Below are 21,242 nucleotides of genomic sequence, written 5' to 3' on the forward strand. Positions count from 1 at the left end.
TGAAGCTGAGTGAGACGGAGGAATCTAAGATGTCACTCAGAATCTGTGGCTTGGGTGAATGAGAAGACAGCAGTGCCCTTATTGCTAATGGACACAGACTTTCAGTTTTCGAAGACGAAAAAAGCTCTGGAGATGGATGGTAGTGACAGTTGCACAACACTGTGAATGCACTCAGTTCCACGGAACTATACACTTAAAAATGGCTAAAATGACTGAGAGGTGGGCCCTGGGGTGGCCAGTTGGGCTCGGAGCCAAGGAGGGTCAGGATGGACGAGGACGTGCTGACCACCCTGAAGATCCTCATCATCGGCGAGAGTGGGGTGGGCCAGTTCAGCCTCCACTTGAGGCTCACAGATGATACTTTTGATCCAGAACTTGCAGCAACAATAATATGATTAGCCAACAGTATAATTAGAACGTATGCCAGGTGAAACAAAGGGATCATTGTCATAGAAGTTGCCTCAAATTCCAGTTGTCTGGAAAGCAATGTAAAGTGGGCCACCTGCCACAAAAATATACTCAGTGAGCTACAAGCAAGTTTTGGGGACTTCCCAAAACCAGTGAAAACTTCAACTAAAAGTAGAATTTCAAAGTACTGTAATTTGGTTGGAAACCAACCCTCCAAATCAAACATGAACATCAATGTTTATACTGAACAGCCTCATGTAGTAGACACAAGATGTATGTTATCGACTTGAATGTCACCAAGGGTTCACGATTTCTGGCATCCGTTGGTGTTATTTATTTATTTACTTATTTATTTATTTATTTTGAGATGGAGTTTCGCTCTTGTTCCCAAGCTGGAGTGCAATGGTACGATCTCGGCTCGCTGCAACATATACCTCCTGGGTTCAAGCAATTCTTCTGCCTCAGCCTCCAGAATAGCTGAGATTACAGGCATGCGACACCATGCCTGGCTAATTTTTTTTTTAATTTTTAGTAGAAACAGGGTTTCACCATGTTAGCCAGGCTGGTCTCGAACTCCTGACCTCAGATAATCCACCTGCCTTGGCCTCCCAAAGTGCTGGGACTACTGTGTGAGGTACCATGCCCGGCCCCAATAGTGTTAATTTAAGGAAGTTCGATTGGCCAGGTGTGGTGACTCATGTCTGTAATCTCAGCACGTTGGGAGGCCATGGCAGGTGGATCACCTGAGGTCAGGAGTTCGAGACCAGCCTGGTCAACATGGTGAAACTCTGTCTCTACTAAAAATGCAAAAATTAGCTGGGCATGGTTGTGGGCACCTGTAATCCCAGCTGCTTGGGAGGCTGAGGCAGGAGAACAGCTTGAACCTGGGAGGCGGAGGTTGCAGTGAGCCGAGATCATGCCACTACACTGCAGCCTGGGTGACAGAGCAAAACTCGCCTTAAAAAAAAAAAAAAAAAAAAAAAAAAGAAAAGAAAGAAAAAAAAAGAGAGAGTCGGATTAAGTAGAGCAAACCCAGCTGTGAGGCAAGGACCCCGTCAAGTAGTCATGCAGTGCTTTTGTTTGGGTTCTCGGAGCAAGTCTTCCTCATCCCTCCCACCTTCTCCTGACCTCCCTGTAAACCTGAACTACCAGGTACCTCAATTTGCTTCAAGGCCAGAGTGTTCTTAATGTTGCTAAATTGGTTGAGGAAATGGGTTGAGCCACTCTTGCTCTGCATGTTGTCCTTAGGGTGCTCTTCAGGCAGTTCAGCAGCCACTTGGCTTTGGCCTGCAGGAGTAACTGGCCCATTACCTAGGCCAGTTACATTTCAAAATGTGTCCTCCAAAGAAGCCGATCAGACAGAGGGATGCTCACTGTGGTTGTAACTCAGGTCGAATGTTTTGTCCACTTGCCAGGCATCCGGGAACGGGTTGGGGGGCACACAGAGCCTCTTGTACCTCACGCACACCTACTCGAACTGGATCTGGCTTCCATTTCCCTGTGCCACACGTAGATCCTGCATCGTGCTGTCCAATTTACTGACTTCGCAAAGATGTCCGGTTCCGGCAGTGGGTTGCTGTGGGAGCCCACCAGAATCCAGGTGAAACTGGCCTGGGTGCACCTCCTGGAGGCGGAGAGGCGGTAGGAATCGTTGGTGGTGAAATAGCCCCTGCACAAAGCGTCTCTCCGCCTTGGCCCGGCTCCGCACCGGTGCATTGCTCCTCCAGATCTTCCTCTTCGTCCTTGGGCAGGTGAAGGAAGCCGGTGCCCAGCGCGGCCATCAGCATCATGGGCGCCAGCAGGACGATCCAGTGGTGCGCGTCCACCTGCCACCCCGGCCACTGGAAGAAGAGCGGCGCCTCCGGGCAGTCAGTGTGGTCGCCAGCAGACCGGATCCCCGGGGTTTCCACCTCTGGCAGGGGAGCGTCGTCCCCCTCCAACGCCCGGGATGGCTACGGCCCCTGCCCCTGCACCAGCGACGGTCACCGCTCTGAGGGCTGCCCTGAAGCCCCGCCCAGCAGCGATTCCGGTTCCTGATCCGACTCCGGGACCTCCCTGGCCCGGAACCTTGTGGCGTCGAGCTCTGTCTGGGACCCCTGCAGCCCCTTGGAGCCTGGCCCCGGCTTCCCCTCTGACTCGGACCCCGGTTTCGGCTCTGACCCCGGCCAGACCCCAGCCTTGTTGCCCAGTCCCGCTTCCTGGGCGGCCGACTCAGTCTCGGGGTCCAGCTGCGCCACGACCTTAGAGGAGCTCAAGCCTATTTCCGGGAAGCACAGGCGGCGCTCTCACTCGGCACAGCGGGTGAAGAAGCAGCCGTCGGCGGAGCTGCCACCTCTGGCCTACCCAACGGCTTCCTGGAGAAATTCTAGGGGAGCCTGTGTGAGTGCCCCTGGAGCGCAGGCGGCGTGGGGAGCACATGGTTGGCCCTGTCGCCCAACTAATCTGAAATGTATTGGTGGCGTGCCTGGCCTCTCAGGAGGTTCAGCAAATACAACGAACACTTCCTCAAGGCCATCAAATGCGTGCCTGTCCTACGGGACTTGCAATGTATTGAGAGAATTTGAATGTTTCTCCCCCCAACACATAAACAGCACAGAAATTCCACGTGTCCTGAGTTACAGATTTTACCTTTCTTGGAGTTCACCCAGTAGCAGTTTGAGGTCAGACAGGTTGTGTGATGACGTTGTACCAAGGTTCGAGAGTAGCACATCTCACACACATGTGTGAACACCCAATTGTCAGGCTCATGAACTACAAAAGAATCCTAAAATCTTTTAAATAAACTTCCACTCCTGTTCTGAAAAAAAAACAAAAACAAAAAAAGGCTAAAATGGTAAATTTTGTGTGATGTATATTTTACCACAATTTTTTTAATGGAGGGGAAAAGATGGCGATGTCATTGGGACAAAGAGATGTGGAGGGAGATAAGAAGTCATAGCTCAGAAGCCTCAGCTGTGAATTTCTTCCACCAGCCTCTCAACAAGGCTCAGGTGCTTCTTGTTGGACATCCTCTGCACTATGGTACACTTCCATTAGCCGTGCTGCTACCACAGTGTCATGGTTCCCAGCTGCCTCTGGAAGGTAAGAGCATGGAGGGCAGAGGATGTCTTCATTTTGTATCCCAGGTGTGCACCTCTGACTTTGACACTGGTTGAAAGGGAGGGTGTATGTGTATTAGGGGTGAGGGTTGGGGAAATAGGCCATCAGGAAGGGGAGGGAGTTCCAGCAGTGGCCTTTAATTTGATCATGAAATAGCAGACCGTGTCATCATCTGCTGGCAGGAATTTGGTATGGGGGCCTTAAAGAAGGCTTGGAAATATGAAACAAGAAAATGGGCACTAGAGCTGATCAAAGGAAAGGAAAAGGATTGTTCCAGGGTGACATAGCTCAGGCTGGAAACCATTTCCATCAGTATAATTAGCAGTGTGATTTCCTCCAGCTGTGCTCAGCGGTATGCCATCAGAAACAGCAAGCTGAGTAGTTGGAGGGACCCAGAACTGGGGCTTTGATAGGTAGATGGGTTGTGAGTACAAAGCAGCAGAGAATTGAAGGTGCGGGGGAGAGAGTGCTTCGTGTGCTTGACTGTGAGATCCAGTCTGGGTAGGGAAGGGAGTGAGGTCAGAAAGGAGCTGACAGATGGAAGGGGAGACCAGAGGACTGGATGATGTCAAGGAACCTATTTTGGAATAAAGGAAGGAAAGTTTAGTGAGAGTGGATGACTCAGAAAACTGTAGGAATAAAATATGGGACTGGGAAAGTTAAGACTTTGGAGGTGATATGGTTTCAGAAGATAATAAAGTCTTGGGTGTGGCCCAGAAGTGGTCAGCTGAAGGGGAATTAAAGGGGACAATGTTGAACAGGTTGGGGAACTGCCAGGCCAGATAATTGGCAGGCCATCCACAAGGGGCAGGGGCAAGTCTCCTTGTGGGTCTGAGAACCAGGCTATGCTTCATGTACTGAGTACCTAAAGCTTTCTGCAGTCATCTCTGCTCTTCTCAGCCAATGGCTGCTCACTGCAGGCAGGACTGGAAATGGCAGGAAATAACAGGTAAGAAGTAAAGGATAGCACTTGGTAGAGGGCCCAGTGGCTCCAGGGACACATGTGCTTCTCAGAGGCCAAGGAAGGAGATGCAGACCCTGCAACTTTTTAGTTTTGATATTCATTGTTACCTCTAGGCAGGAATGAGCACGGTGAACTGAATAATAGAGATGAGACTGGATTACGCTGGTTTTGGTCTGTTTCAGGACAGGAATTGTTTGACTTTGTGGTTGCTAAAAGACAGGCAATTCTCCAAACTAAGACCATACTTTATTCCTGAGCTGAGAATTAACTGATTAAAATCCTGAGACTTATGTTTATTGTAGCACTATTCACAACAACCAAGATATGGAATCAACCTAATAACCCACAAATCAGTCACTTGCAGCAGCACAGATGCACCAAGGATTTTCCATCAGAAAAAACAAGGCATTGATTGATGTAAAATTCAGGATGGAGGTTCATCTAGGGGCCACCAGGGAAGTGCACATCAGGCTTCAACATTCCTTTTCACAGGCCAGGTGGTGGGTACCTGGGCTTGTGTGAATCCTTAAACCAGACATATATGGACAATACGTTTGTATATAAACCTGCAACAAAGAGCCGACTAAACGAAGAGATGACTAACCTTATTAAGAAATAATAAGGTATTTGGAGGAGGAGGAGAAAGGAGGAAAAGAAGACCAGAAGCTGGAGAACCTGGCAAGAAATGTGGTGGCAAGGCAAGAGAAACAGAGCCTGGTTCTGGAGCCCAGATTCTACAGCTGGACAGATAGATGTGCATTTGAATTCTCTCTTTTTCTGAGACGGAGTCTCACTCTGTCGCCCAGACTGGAGTGCAGTGGTGCGATCTCTGCTCACTGCAAGCTCCGCCTCCCAGGTTCAGGTTCATGCTGTTCTCCTGCCTCAGCCTCCCAAGTAGCTGGGACTACAGGTGCCCGTCACTGCGCCTGGCTAATTTTTTGTATTTTTAGTAGAGATGGGGTTTCACCATGTTAGTCAGGATGGTCTTGATCTCCTGACCCTCATGATCCACCTCCTCGGCCTCCCAAAGAGATGTGCATTTGAATTCTAACTTCATCTTTTAGGAGCTGGGTAGATCTCCATAACCTCTCAGGGCATCAATTTCCTCAGCTGTGAAAGAGGAACAAAAATAGATCCATCCTGAGGTTGCCAGATGAATTAAGTGACATAAAATATGTACCACCTAGTGTGGTGCTGGCCATCTAATTCATGGCCTTCCTGTCTTTTCTCACCACGCCTTTCCCTCCCTCCACCCCCACTCCTTCCCCCACACAGCTCTGGCTAAAATCAGACTAACTGCTCTTCTTCCTGTTGAGTTATTTATGAACTGGCCACCTGGGAGCGACATGAAAAGGGCTGCTGCCCTGGGGCGTGGATGCTGGGCCTGTGGTGACAGGCCTGTGTGACAGAGGGCAGTGATTCAACAGGGTCATTCATGACGCCTCTTGTTTAGAGGGAAATGCGTGCTATGGGTCCTTTTTTCTAACACTTGCAGAAGATTTCAGCCCCGGCCACGATGTTTGCTGTCAGCGGATAGAAAAGTCTTCCTCAATTTATGGTTCATACCCCATTCTTCTGAAGTGCTGATTATGTTCAAAACTCTGCCAAAAAAGGTTTGTATTTTTTTGTATGTGTGCCAGAATGGAAACTGGCTGGGTTTTGTCTCACAGTTAAACGTATCAATTCCAGAGAACATCCCTTGTTTTATTCAGACATCTAACTACAGAAATCTTTTTCACAGCAGCCTTTTCTGCTTTATTATAATTTGTCTTGGGCCTCACTATGCTATGATTTCTCTCTCTCGCTGGTCACTAATAAACCCTAATTCAAGCCTCTGACATTTCTTATTAATCTTCAATATCCTTCCAACCCTTCCAAAAAACCCCACTGATGCTCTGAAGCTAATGAGAGGTTGAGATCCCACTTGTAACTCAGGGTTACTGTTTTCTGAGGGGTGCTCTGTGTACCTCACTTACTGATCAAGGGCAATGTTGGTAACAATTTTTTAAAAAAGAAAACATAGAAACACATAAAACATAAGTATTTGCTAAAGAAATAAATTGCAATGTTGAAAATGGCATTTGGGGAATATTCTGATTTTTCTTTGTAAGTGAAATCCTGTTTAGCAACCTTGGTTTCTTACCCCTACTTTCACTGAAGAAGTTTCAGATTTTTATTTTTAAAAATATGGAAATACTACCTTCTGCAGTTAGATCATAATTTTTCACTTTTCCTCCACTTGGACATTGATATATAAGATCCATGGTTTAATTTTCGGTCATGTGTTGGTTTAAACAATGTTGATAAATATCTATACCTTGCTTACAGGTATTCCCTCAAGATAATGTTGTCTGAATATGAGTCTCTTCTATGAATTGATTTGTGACCCTTGTAATTCATTGGTGGCCATACAAACATTTTGATGTGTTCATGGCCTTCAGTGACTTTAAACAAAGAAACACTTTGCTTTAACCCCTCACAGGCGCTCCGTTGTCCAAGGGCATGTAACCCTGGTTCATGAATAGATTTATTGTTCCTTTTCTGATATTATCCGGTATATACTGTGCCAATGTTTATTGAAATATTCTTGTTTAAAGATATCATCCCCATTCAGTGTTCATATGTTTTTATATGCCTCTTAGAAATGTCCTAAAATGTATTTCCTTGTATTGATTTTATCCACAGGCAGCTTTTAAAGCCTTAAAGTGAACTCTACAGCTGATAGCTCCTCTGCATGATATCGTGGCCTACACTGTCAGTTTTGCTAAGCTTGGCAATTGTGCAGCATGTTTTGAATTTCCTCTAAGTCCCAACCCTTTGAGAGGAGACTGGGGAGGAACTAAGGGCATTGGTGAGTGATTAAAGGTGATTCAAATCACCTTCAGTATTCACTGGAAGTTCTATGAAGCTCTTAATAGTCGGAAAGACAGAACTACAATATACTCTCACAAATGAGAGCAATCAGAAGGGCGAAGGAAAAGTCCGGACTGTCTTATAGACTGTCTCCACACTGCACAGCTATCTGCTTGATTCCACATTCACGGGCTATACCACAAAGTGCACCAAGTCAGGAGTCGGGAGGCCTGGGTCTTACTCTGCCTCTGCCACTTGGTTACTGAAAGCTGGGTACTTTACTCTCTGGGTCTCTGCTTGTCTATCTATAAAATGGGGTGATAGTATCTGTCTCATATAGATGTTCTGTGGATTGAAATTTATGTCAAAATTCTAGGATATACAAGCCCCCATTAAATATTAGTTTTCTTTTGTTCCCATTTCCTTCCTGGCCTTCATAAACTCACATGGCAAGGTCAGAGCCAATCACTCCCTATTAAGAATCTTGTAAACAGTCCTTGGTTAGCTATCAATGACCTAAAAGTCTTTGTGGTAAGAATGATTGAGGCTTTAGATTTATACGCCCAGTGCTCATCAGCACGGGTTATATTATAAGATAAACACATGAGGTGAATTAAAAACACAGAAATGAAATGTTTACTAAGCTATGTTTATCAGAATCAGGGAAAGTAATCTTGCCTTAATAACATGACTACCATCCAAATAATGTCACTGGTCATGTAAATATCAATTAATAGCAAAATACTATAGTAGCCAGGGATTTAAAAGAACAAGAAGAGCCTACGAAATGAGGCAACGTGCCTGTTTAAACCTAATGCTCTTAAAACAAATGTCAGAGAATCTGAGGATATTCCCCTGTGGCTGGTTGGTGCATAAAGGAAACACATTTGTAGGAGACCTTGGAGCTGGTGGCAGGTATACTTGCATTGTGCTAAGGAACACTGAAGGGCTCTGTAAACATTTAGATGTGGACATAGGGAAGGGCATGCATGCTGATCTGGGAGGAGGATAATACTTGTGTCTAGGAGCAGCAGGATAAAGACAGAGTGGTAGTGGTGCCACCTCAGCAGAAGGCACAGAATTGTTGCAGAGTAATGAGCTCTCAGGGTGACTCACAAGTCTTCAACATAAGCATCCGATTAGAGAAGCTCCAAGCACTCTTAGGTCCTTTCCTGTTACTAGTTTGGGGACTGTTGTAAGTGGGGCTTACTCAGAAAATAAGCTAACACACTCTTAGCAGAGCTGTTGGATGTCGGGAGGGTGTGGGGGCTGAGCTTTAGCTAAGGCACAGGAAGAAGGAGTGTGGCCAAGAGAAATGTTCTGCCTGCCCTTGAGATGGGGAGGCAGTTGTTACATGGAGATGAGATAGAAACCGAGAGAGCCAGAGCCATATTTCCTGGTGAAGTCACTACACAGGCAGTCCTATAGCAGCTGGGAGTAAAGGGTGCCCCCGGGCAAAACCTCCCCAGATCAGGGAAGTGATCTAGGGTGCTTCCCAGACTGGAGAGGAGCGGACTTGGATCAGTGTAGAAAATAGGAGGGACAGTCCTAGCAACATAAGAAAAGGACACTGGCAAAAGCAGCAGGCAGAACTGCACGTGGCCAGTCCAGAGAAGTGAACCTGCCCATGAACGAACCCATGAGTATGGCTCTGAGGAATAATGGGAAACGAGGCCCAAGTTGAGGACCTAGAATTCAGGAAGAAGGAAATTGTTTTCTTGCCATTTCTGCACTGTGAACCCAGAAACCATTGAGATATGTGGGGCCCAGGCTTTCTGAAGCATGCAGAGAGGCACGCATTGTCATGTTGCACATTTGTGCTCCAGGGAGAATGTACAGTTTTGCATGCCCTGCTTTGCTCAAAATAAAGAACAAACTTAAAAAAAAAAAAAAAAGATCCCCTCCAAGATAATCATCTTTTTAAAAAGACTAGGCCGTTTAGTTCCTGGCCTGTTTCCCAGAGGAGGCAAGAAGAACTAAGGGGAAAGATGAAATGAGAGTCTGTTCCTTTAAGCCATCTCAGAACAATTTAGAGTTAGTTCTAAATTGTTAGTTCTAATTGTTAGTTCAAATTACTTTTGTGGACTTATATGCTTTAAAGTATTTTTAAAACAAATCTTGAGGGAAATTCAAGATTTCAGCTTTTGGTCCTCCCCTTGACTGAAGAAAACAGCTCTTAGATACTGTGGACCAGCTCTGTGGATGCAGCCAAATTCTCTTCTTCCCCAAAAGCCAGTAACTCCCTTTGAAGTCCCCGTGAAGCAGAGGATGTAATCAGAATGTGAACGTTTACATTGTGACTGCCTTTGTAAAGGATAAGTAGGCCAATTAAAGCCCAAATACTTCACACTGAACTCAGGGAAACCAGGAATGAAGTGTATGAGCTCTGAGTCTTCATGCAGAGACGGGGCCACTGTGACTCCTCTCTCTCTCCCTCTCTCTCTGGCTGTCTGTCTGTCTGTCTTCTCTGATTTCCCAACGGGACCCTCCTGGGAAAGGCATAAGCAAAGGCTCCTTTCCTGATGTTTCCTGGCACAGGGTTCACCCCAGCCTCACCACCATCGCTGCCTGCACAACCCTCTGCCCTTTCCCCACCGCCAGGCCACCTGTCCTGCCACCTCCCCTCCCACCAAGCCTCTTGACTCTATAAAGGAAGGAAAGTCAGAACGAGGATTTAAAGATCAGTAAAATAACAAAGGAAAGGCAGTCTTGCCTCCACATCTGTATTTTAATGATAATACTACATATCAACATACAACAATTTTGCTGGGAAGTGATCACATGCCAAGTGTACAACCAGTAGTATATAAACGATGGAAATGACAGAAAAAAAATCCTCTGTAAGCCAGCCACTCTAACAAGTGAAATAATTTTATTTATCTTTACTCCCTTCTAGCCCCTGCCCAAATATATTCCATATTTATATTTTACAGAGCTTTAACCATAGGGTATGTGTAATTTTATATTCTCCTTTTTTCATTGTCATTGCAGAGGATTAGAAAATTTTCCTCTGGTTACAGCATAGCCTGATAGAGTATATTGCTTGTAGACCGAACACACTAGGCCTTGAACAAATGAGGCTCCCTGACCACCTCTCCTCCCTCCAATCACCACAAAGGTTCTTGTACAATTCGCTCTAATATGACTCATCTTCTGGTGAACTCTTCAGCCCAGTAGGACTATCACATTTAGAGGAGTCATAAAAAGTTTGCTGATTGGACTCAATTATTTGGGGCTGGAAACAAAAATAAAACAAATTTTGTATTGTATAAAACAGCAAATGGATATGAAATCTGGACTGCTCATCTGTTCTTAAAGCCAAGAGCACATATTACACATGTTAGCAACTATTCTCAGCCCTGGATCTGCCTGATCAAGCTCTCATGGACAGCTTCCCCCTCCCACAACTCTCTGCTTTCTCAGTCAGTAGATGCTGGAGCCCAGTACTGGGCTAGGGAGGAAAGAAGGCTGCTTGCATGTGGACCAGCTGTCAAGATACAGCATCTCCAGAAATGCCCTGTGGGCTTCCTGTCTCACTCCTGCCTTGGACTGTATCAGTTTTCACAATCCTTCTTCTAATAATAGAGATGTCCTCTCAGGATAGAAAACCATCACTATGTTCACAGGGATATTTCAGACCAGCTGACATTCTGGTAGCCCCGAAAGTGTGAGCCCAAGCATGTTCCCCAAAGGCTCATCACTTTCCACTGTGCTATCCTGTTCTGACTAGCTCCTTCTCTATGCCAATAACTAGGATATATATACCTAGATGCTAGGATGGTCATCCAGACTCAGGCTGGGTTCCACATCCTGGCACTGAGTGCCCCACAGGGCCCCAAGTTGAATTTTCACCCAAAATGAATATGAACCTGTGTATACGTAGCCTACTCTTACAGTAAGGGTCTAAGAAATAAAGCAAATATGGATCCTCCACATTTACTCCTAAAATGACTAGAATCTCCTAGAAGGATATGTATGCATATGTATACACATATGTGTATGTATACATATGTTGCATATCTTTATATATACATATATGCACTTGTGCTTTTTACTTGCTTTAGATGGTCTTGAATCTTCTTTAATCCATGAGCCAGTGACAGGCAGGGCTGATTTGGATATAACATGGCAATAAGAGATGAGTGCTGATTCATAATCTCTGATCGCTTCAAGTACCTAACAGATATACTGAGAACTAGACTTTCCTATTCCTTGTCATTTCTCCTTTTTGTTCTATTTCAAGACCATAGCTTTATAAATTTTAAAACTTTCTTTCCTGGCCTGTTCTTATTGTACTGAAAAGCAAAGCAAATTTTTATCTTCCTGAGGAAGAAAGGAGACATAAATCAGACCTTAGATTCTAGAGCATAAGACTTTGCTGGTCTTGCAAAACATATAATTAGTATACCCACAAACAAAACACGGGAAGTCTGATTAGGTGATAAGTATGGGACAAAATGTTGGTTTACTGGTTTAGCTATAGTAGCCTATATTTCACATTGTCAGACTAAAATATTGTCCATCTTCTAGGATCTGAGCTTCAAGAGCTGCAGAACATGATTGACAGCCTCCAGAGCCCCCAAGACCCTACCCAGGTGGCCCAGGCACTTCTCCTCCGGAGGGAGGTTATATTCTTGCAGTTTGACTCTGCAGTGAGGCATCTCATCCGGTAAGGGCTGGAGCACTAATCCTGTCTAGTAAATTCTGCTGTGGAGGTGTTTGCTGAGTGACCATCTAGGGAGGCCACTCTTGGCAAGGTTAGATAATGAGCTTAAAATAGTCATGGGCACAAGCAGATCCAGAACGCCATGGCTACCAAACATGACCTGTCACAAAAGCTGTCTGTGAGAATATGTTCTTGCTGGCTAATAACACTCTTGATTTTAGCAAATGTAATTTCAGAACAGTTCATGTAATGATTGCTGCTTTCAATGTACAGGGGGTTCTGCTGGGAATAACATTTTTATACTTCTAAAGATGATTATTTCTAGGGTTTTTTTTTTCAACATTTGTTTACCTTTCAAAAAGACAGAATTTTTACTGAACTTCTCAAGCTAACAGAATTGGCTACCAGCGTTAAATTTATAAATAAATCAATCTACATCTAGCCTTGTAGGTACCATTGTATTAAGTGCTCCACATGCAAAAGGAATGTTTTATTTGGGTAATTAATCATGATGCTGATGGGAAAATTAGCTTGGATTAAGATTCATAATGTTTCCAGAATAAGTTTTGTATGAGAGGGAAAGAGGGTTAGCCCTGAAGATCTCTGCTTACTTTTTAATTGTCAAAATTAATTTTTTTAGGTTAGTTCCCCATGTAATTAGTTAGTTCCCCATGTAATTAATTCCTCAATTTAGCCACTGAGAGGGCCTCAGAGGGCTGTGCTCTTACCTGTAGGTTGCAGTTGCTTTCCACTGCACTTGCAGGCATCCATGGAGAATGAAAAGGTGGGGGCTGCACTGAACTGTCTTGTTCGTTTTCTACTGTCAATCTTCTTTACTCTGACATCAGAGGACTCTTGGATTTAGAATGTAAATTCAGCAGGACAAAAATCAGGCTAATTTATTTTCTTTATATTGACAAATAGCTTCCTGAGCTGTAGCTTAGTCAAGCAGGTAAGATGTAAAGCCTCAGACAATTGTCAGGATGGCCATTTGTTAGTCCTCTGGGCTCTGAAAGCCCAAGGTCAGAATTTGCAAGGATTTTACATACTGGTGAAGAAACAGAAATATCCCCCAGAAGTCCTTCTTGAATTTCAGCTATGAAGGATTCCATTTGGTACTGCTCTCCCAGGGGAACCACTCTGCTTCCAGGAAACCCCCTGGAATTGCTTTGCCAGGGCTTTCTTTGTCCTCACACTCCATCTGCAGGAATGGAGGGCATTGTGTCCTATTTCTAGTTTTATATATTTTTCTGCGACCCTCTGGAGAGAATCACCCAGATGGTTCACCCCACTGTGTCCTCCACTGGTTACATTTCTCCAGCCTTTTTTCTTCAGAGCTGTTCAGGTTGTGTATGTTTGGAATTATACAGCTAGTAAGTGGCAGACCAGATTTAGAACCTAGGTGTGTTTGACTCCAAAACCCAAGAGCTGTTATGGAGACCAAGTGGCAGCGTGGACAGAGAAGAGGATGCTAAAGAGAAGGCAAGATCATCTTGGGTAGTGGCTATGTGTGTGCTTCTAGGCACAAAACATTTCACTCTGCCCCTCTCAACCCCCCTCCAGTAGCCAAAGGGTTGATGGAAATTGGTAGCTGTCCTCTGATGGGTTGGATCATGCTGACCAGGGCCCAGCATTCATCTCTGGACATGTCCACCAACTTGCAGGAGTTATTGATTAGCCAATTCAAGAAATGCCCGAGGATTAAGCTTATCTTTAATGCCAGGTGAATTAATCATGTGCATTGAAGGTAAACGTTTGGGCGACAAAGCAGTTCTATCCAATCTCATCTATTTAAGTCAGGAGTTGGCAAACTACTGCTGGAGGTCTCTGCCGATTTTTGTATGGCCTGCGGGCCAAGGATGGCCTTCCTATCTTTAAATGGTTGGGAAAAAAAATGTATAGAAGAATAGTATTTTGTGACCCATGAATATGATATGGAGTTCATATTTCCATGTCCATAAATGAAACACTGTTGGAACACAGTCATGCCCATTCACTTAGGGATTGCCACCCCTTTCACACTACAACCATGGAGCTGAACAGTTGCCACAGAGTCCGTGGGGTCTGCAAAGATGAAAACATTTACTGTCTGGTCCTTTACGAAAAAGTTGAGTTTTTCACCCCCTGATTTAAAGAATAGAATTCCTTTGCACTTCAGGTTTGGAAGGAAGCAAAGAAGTCCCTCAAAGGTGCTCTATAGCACAGTATAAAATATATAACATGAAAAGTGCCGCTAGTCTGAATGTATTGTTGATGTTCAGGGTGATTAGGGTAAAAAGGAGAAAGCTGAAGAGATATCTTGATGATACAGCCCTTCCTGCAGCAAGCCTGCTTTAGGGATACATCAAGGAATTTCTAAAGAAAGCAACTCCAGCCTCTCATTCCTTGAATGTTTGTTGGTTTTCTCTTCATTTTTGTTTTTGAGACAGAGTCTCACTCTGTCTCCCAGGCTGGAGTGCAGTGGTATGACCTCAGCTCACTGCAACCTCTGCCTCCCAGATTTAAGTGACTCTCATGCCTCAGCCTCCCGAGTTGCTGGGATTACAGATGTGTGCAACCACACCCAGCTAATTTTTGTATTTTTCATAGAGACAGGGTTTCACCATGTTGGCCAGGCTAGTCTCGAACTCCTGACCTCAAGAGATCTGAGTGCTGGGAGTATAGGTGTGAGCCACTGCACCTGGCCTTCTGTTCATTTTTGAATGTATTTTTATTTTCATGATCACCTACTTAACTCTCTCTAAACATGCAGATATTTAAGTGTGCTTTGATAGCTGGGTGTGGTGGCTCACTCCTTTCATCCCAGCACTTTGGGAGGCCTATGTGGGAGGATCCCCTGAGCCCAGGAATTTGAGACTGTTGTGAGCTATGGTTGCACTGCTGCACTCCATCCTGGGCAACAGGGATCCTGTCTGTAAAAACAAAAAGAAATAAAAATTTAAAAATAAATTGTGCTTTGGGTTGTCTGGGGATTCCTGGGAGACACATAGGAGCCTGGGCCCTCACGTGAGCAGTGCTGAACGAGGCCACGGCCCTCATTTTTGGCATCTGAGAAGCAAAGAGCTTTTGTCTGGCCTCCTCCGGGCCACTTTGCAGGTTTCATTATGTTCTTACCTGGAGGAAAACTCTAGCATGTGCCCTGCGAGTTCCCTGTGGTTCAAAATAGCTTTTACTGATGGCAAGAAGATTAAACTTTCTAATGCCACATTACTGAGTCACACTTGGAGTTTAAAAGTGATCCATTTGAGATTTAAAATCAGTTAATTCAAGATTCTCCCTCTTCCCCTTTGTTTTAATCACCTCCTCTTCACTTGCTGGAGAGGGAAGGGTCCTGCCCTAGGGTCATGGGGATGGCCAAACACCTGACCCTGGACAGATGGGGTGAATGACAGATGGGGTGAGTGATAATTCATTACTCATAGACACAATCCAGAGGAAGAGGACACTGTCCCCCCATACAGGGCCACTTGGGAACAGAGTGAATAAGCAAGGGCTGTGGGAGGCAGGTTTTGTAATATCAGGAGGGAGTGATGTTCCGTGCTTCACACAGGAAGGGGTGATTGATTTGAATAATGCTGTGGTCTGGCAGGGAACTGAAACCGCTACTCAGGGATAAGCAGGAATTGCACCTGGTTCCTTTGATAAGGAGGGTCGTTAAACCTGGAGACCTTATCTGTGAGAACAGAGTGGGGAGTGGGGGACCTTGTGGCTAAGCTATTTAAGGCCTCCCGATTTTGCCAGAAGTCAAGGCAGCACAAATTTTGGGTTTTAAGTTTAGGCCTCACACAACACTCTTCTCATTCTTCCATCCTCTCAGAGGTGATCTAAGTTTCTATCAGTGCTTTCAAATCTTCCTGGCAGCTGGGAAGACATAGCCACTTCCTTTATCTCTGCTGTGGGTGAGCTGGCCCACCCCAGGCCTCTTCTGTTTAGCCTGCTGTTCAGCATCTCTCCGGATACCCACGTGTGAGGGTCTTTCTCCCCACTTTGAGGGGCTGCTAGTCTTCCTGGGAGGCCACCTCACAGAGAATCCAAGCAAAAGGGACCTTCTGCTCTGGGATACCCTCCTCCAACTTATCCAGCATCTTTCCTTAGGCATCCACTAGAACTAAGCTCTAGTAGTCTTTCCTTGTTTAACTCTTATTTCCTTTTAGGCAAGAAAAATCATTCTAATTTATCATGCATACTTCCTTCTCTCTGACTTATGGTATAAATTTCATGCTCCAGTCTTCAGGGTTTGTGGTTCTTGATATACAAAGCCAAGTTTTGTTTAAAACCAAACAAGAACTTTTCTCCTCCAAACCCCCAGGAGGCTTAAAATTTTAAATTTAGTTTTTATAAAGAAATGTTGTCTCAGCTTTTGGTCTTAAAATAATTCATTCAATAAACAATTGATAGCTTTTTTTCTAGAGCTACAGCTGCACTATTCAGTTCAGTAGCCACATGTGGCTATTTAATTTAATTAAAATTATTATTAATTTAAATGAAAGAAAATTAAAAATTCAGGCTGGTCTGAGTGCAGTCGTTTTTACAACTAATTGATCACAACCAGTTACAAATTGCTTTATTCTTTCTTCACTCACACTGCTTCGCTTGACTAGCCTTTAAAAAAAGAAAAAGAAGAAAAAGAAAATTAAAAATTCATTCCCTCAGTCACAGTAGTCACATTTCAAGTGTACAACGCCACACATGGCCAGAGGCTACTCTATTGGATAGTGCAGATATAGGACATTTCCACCATTGCAGACTGTTCTGCTAGACAGTGCTAGTCGAGAGTATGCCAACCCTCCCCATGAGGGCTACGAACTGTGAAAGTCAAGGGTAATGGGCACGGGGGTTGATGTGGCTGAAGAAGGAACCTGTTAATATCTCAAAATGTTTTCTTGCTTCTGTAACTTTGAGGAAAGTTTTGAACTTTAGAAATGTAAGTAACTGCTTTTAATGAAATGCCCCCCCGACCCCATGTTTTGGTAGAAGAACGTTTTTGGCAGCTGGAAATATTCCTGCCTACCAGTCTGTCACAGACGGCATGTGCCATGGGCTACCAGCACTGAGCAACTGTCTCAGGAAGAGCATTTTTGCCTCGCAGCTCAGCCTGCCCCAGCCACTGAATCCACGGAGCCTCCAGGTGTGTTTCCGACGTATTTTTATACTGTAAATGGTGTACTGTGTGTAGGGAATTTAGTCTGTTTGTTTCCATTTGGTTTAGATTCTGCAGGGACTTTCAAGACTTTAATGCCCTCTGTCTTCACTGGCTCTGCTTCACTTGCACAGTGGAACAGTCTGGGCCCCAGGGCCAGCTGTGATTCCCAGTCAGGGTCTTGACCTCCAAACACTCAACAGGCTGATCGGGGCAACAGCTTGTCTGTTCACAGTTGATAGCAAAACAAACACTTAATCTTCTCCACGTAATAAATAGTCGTGATAGCAATTGCAATGCATAAATGAAGTCAGCAGCTGGGTTTTCAATAGCCCTGGGTATAGCACCTGTTGTTGAAGGTAATCCTGGCAACTATTGTTGCTCCTAGGCAGGAACAATATTACCCACCTTCTACAACCAAAGAGTTCAAGATTCAGGAAGGCCAGAGATCGGACTATTCCAGAGTCATGGCAGCACCAGGTTGCAAGCTGTATTAATTACTTATTGATGCATAATGATTTACCCTAAAGTTTGGCAGATTAAAGCAATAGACATTCATTATCTCACATAGTTTCTGAGGATCAGGAATCTGGGAGCAGCTTAGGTGGGTAGTTCTGGCTCAGGGTCTCTCATGAGTCAAGATGTTGGCCAGGACTGTAATCATCTCAAGGTTCGACTGGAGGACAACCTGCCTCCAAGCCCACTCCTATGGCTGCTGGTGGGCACCAGAAGATCCACTTCCAGGCTTATTCACATATGCTTCTCCACCGAGCTTCCTTGCAACACAGTAGATGGCTTCCCCCAGCACAAACAGTCCAAGAGAGAACCCAAGATGGAAGTCACAGTGTTTTTATTACCAGATTTCAGAAGTGACTCTCATCACTTCTGTCATATTCTTTTCATTGGAAGTGAGTCACTAAGTCCAGCACACATTCAAGTGGGGGGGATGGTACGGAATTAAGCTCCACCTCTTTACAGGAGGAGTATCAAAGAACTAGTGGATATCTCTTTCAAACTACCTCACAATCCCTGGTCTTTCGACTCCAAAATTTCCAACTTAATATTCTGATCTTATAATGCTAAGCCAAGGGACACTAACATTTCTACCTACAGTGGCTGCAAGACAGTGACTTTTAGCCCAAGCCTTGGCCCTCATTTAGACCCAGAAGACAGGGCTGGACCGTGACTCTTGCTACCTTTGGGTGTTGCCTGGGGTTAGGTGGATACAGGAGTCCTGGCTCCTTGCTGTCAGAATCAACTGCAACTCCAGGACTTGACTAAAACCAGAACCAGGTCTGGAAGTGTAGAATGGGGTCAGATAGGCAGGCTCACTGGTTCCAGGGCTGCACATGGTATCACAAGGGACAGAGGATGCCTTAGCTATTGGTTAGTGATATGGAGGAGACAGAGACTCACATGTAATAATTTGTGACGCTGGTCTTGAGTTGTTACCTAGAACTGGAGCACAATAGTGATGAAGGACAACTTTTTAAGGTTCGTGATATGGAGAGCATTTGAGTAAATGTATTTTTATTGATTTTAAATGCGTACCATTGGTGTTATACTGCTCTGGAACTTCTGAACACTGGTGCTGATTAATTACACTGAAATCTTAAGTACTCTTCTGTGTTTCACCATCTGCTGAGAAAACTATTTAAAAAATAGATTGGCCGGGCGCGGTGGCTCAAGCCTGTAATCCCAGCACTTTGGGAGGCCGAGACAGGTGGATCACGAGGTCAGAAGATCAAGACCATTCTGGCTAACACGGTGAAACCCCGTCTCTACTAAAATATACAAAAAATTAGCCGGGCGAGATGGCGGGCGCCTGTAGTCCCAGCTACTCGGGAGGCTGAGGCGAGAGAATGGCGTAAACCCGGGAGGCGGAGCTTGCAGTGAGCTGAGATCCGGCCACTGCACTCCAGCCTGGGCGACAGAGCGAGACTCCGTCTCAAAAAAAATAAAAAAATAAAAATAAAAAAATAAAAAAATAAAAAATAGATTATTACTCTCTCCTATATCACTAGGAAGTTTCAAGAAATACTTCCATGTAATAAATAAGTCATCCAAAATTGTTTTGGGGTGCAGACACAGATATCCTATTCATATACAGATATCTATTAATTTTGAACACAAAGTACAGCATTATCATGTTTATTATTTTGTTCTCTTAGGCACTTGAACTGTTTCCTTGGAGAGCATTTCTGGAAGATGGAGGACTATTCCCAGTTATGAGTAGCAGCCCAGATACCCTAGAATATAATATGCAGGTAGGATAGGTCTTCTCCATTGTTACAGAGAGAACTGAGTGCAGACTGCAAAGATGGTTGCCATTGGGTCCACAGGTCAGATCCTCCTACTCTCACCCATGATGAATAATGTGTGAGATAAGCGGGGTGTTTGATTTTGAAGCTGTAAACCTGGGGCCACTAGGTGAGTCACATTTTCTTATGATAGAAGGGAAGCATGCTCCCAACTGGCATGGGCCTGGGTTGTAGACTCAGCTGCAGTTCTCGTAACAGTAGTGATCTGGGAGAATGGACAGTCATCTTCAGTCATGGGCTGGGCCTCCTGGAGAAACTCTGTGGTTCAGAGATGTGTGACTCCTGACCTGTCCATAAACAGTGGTGGGAAGGGAACTTTTTAAAGCAGGACTCATAGGGAGAATTTCTTTTCATTGTTTTCCTTTCCGCTATTAACTTCTTTTAAATTGTTAGATTCTTTTCATTATTAAATGTTTTCCCCTGATTAAGTAAATATTGTTTTTATTTAAAAAATAGAAAGCATAGAAAAGTATTAAGAACAACATGAAAATTAACCATAAATATACTTCAAAACAATATGGAGGTGGGGAGTGGGTGGGATGGGGTGGGACTGGCCATGGGTTGATGGTTCTTGGGGCTGTGTGATAGGAACTTTTCTGTTTGATTTTTATATATTCAAAATTATCCATAAGTAGAACAGGTTTTTTAAGTAAAATAGTAAAAATGGTCTTAAAAAATTAACCATATGGCTGGGTGTGGCTCACACCTGTAATCCCAGCACTTTGGGAGGCCAAGGTGGGCAGATCACTTGAGCTCAGGAGTTCAAGACCAGCCTGGGCAACAAGGTGAAAGCCCATCTCTACTGAAAATACAAAAATTATCTGGGTGTGATGGCACACACCTATAGTCCCAGCTACTCAGGAGGCTGAAGCATGAGAATCACTTGAACCCAGGAGATGGAGGTTGCAGTGAGCTGAGATCGTACCACTGCACTCCAGCCTGGTGACAGTGTGAGACTCTCTTAAAAAATAAAATAAATAAAATAAAATGGTAAAATAAAAATCAACCATCGTCCCACAACTAAGAGACAATTACAGTTCACATTTTATTTCCCTGGTATTTTCTCTCTGCATATGTGTGTTTATATCTGTACTTTTAAGGAAAAATTGATATCACACTATACATTCACCATGTCAGATCTGCTGTAAGGGCTGGAAACTTGGCATTTTCATACAGAGCCAAAAGTTTGATGTGCTCAAAGAAAACTTTAAGTTAGAAATATTACTCTCGTTTTTATGAATTTTCTAGCAGTTGAGAGAATGGGTTCTTGTAAATACAGTTACTCCTAGTTCTCTTCCTGAAAACCATATGTAAAATATATATATGGTCTTCAAATGGAAGGTTTTTTTGTTTTTTTAGCTGTGCCTCTGTGGGTTGAGTGACTGTGACCGCAAGGTGGCTCATGGAGAACTGGTGGGTGTGCAACTGCTACTGGAAGATGTTCTGAGTAGCTATCATGTGACCATGGAGGCCCCCCCCAAGACAGCAAGCCACACTGGGCAAAAATGCACAGGTATTCTTGGGGAATCGTTTCCATATTGACCAGTACTGTATTGGGCTGAAGGACCTCTCTGCTGGGGAGATGGTCCAGGGAGCCACATGTTCCCATAGCCTCTCTCAGTAGGTCCCAGGACTGTGCCAACACCACCTGGGAGCAACAGTGGAGCAGGGATAGCCACTGCAAAGCATTTTCTAAGTTCCATGATTATGGTCTATCCAACTATTTTAATTTTAAAAATGGGACAAAAGTTGTAGGAGGTCTATTGAAACAAACGAAACAAAAACGCCAAC

The 21,242-nt window shown here is 44.5% G+C and overlaps 1 protein-coding gene and 1 non-coding gene across 2 annotated transcripts; one reads left to right on the forward strand and one right to left on the reverse strand.

The window, feature by feature from the left end:
• The first annotated feature begins 266 nt into the window (after nt 1-266).
• LOC117097374 lies at nt 267-19,879 on the forward strand. The gene is given in 7 exon segments (XM_033235243.1): nt 267-320; nt 2,160-2,389; nt 2,511-2,787; nt 7,157-7,322; nt 11,855-11,993; nt 16,965-17,118; nt 19,302-19,879. Coding segments are annotated over 7 exon segments (1,125 nt in total). The 3' UTR covers nt 19,407-19,879.
• LOC117098190 lies at nt 3,068-3,171 on the reverse strand. The gene has a single exon (XR_004443241.1). It is a non-coding gene; the product is annotated as a small nucleolar RNA U13 (small nucleolar RNA).
• Nucleotides 19,880-21,242: the final 1,363 nt, after the last annotated feature.

Source organism: Trachypithecus francoisi, unplaced genomic scaffold (assembly GCF_009764315.1).
Source record: "Trachypithecus francoisi isolate TF-2019V2 unplaced genomic scaffold, Tfra_2.0 Lachesis_group15, whole genome shotgun sequence".
NCBI lineage: Eukaryota > Metazoa > Chordata > Mammalia > Primates > Cercopithecidae > Trachypithecus > Trachypithecus francoisi.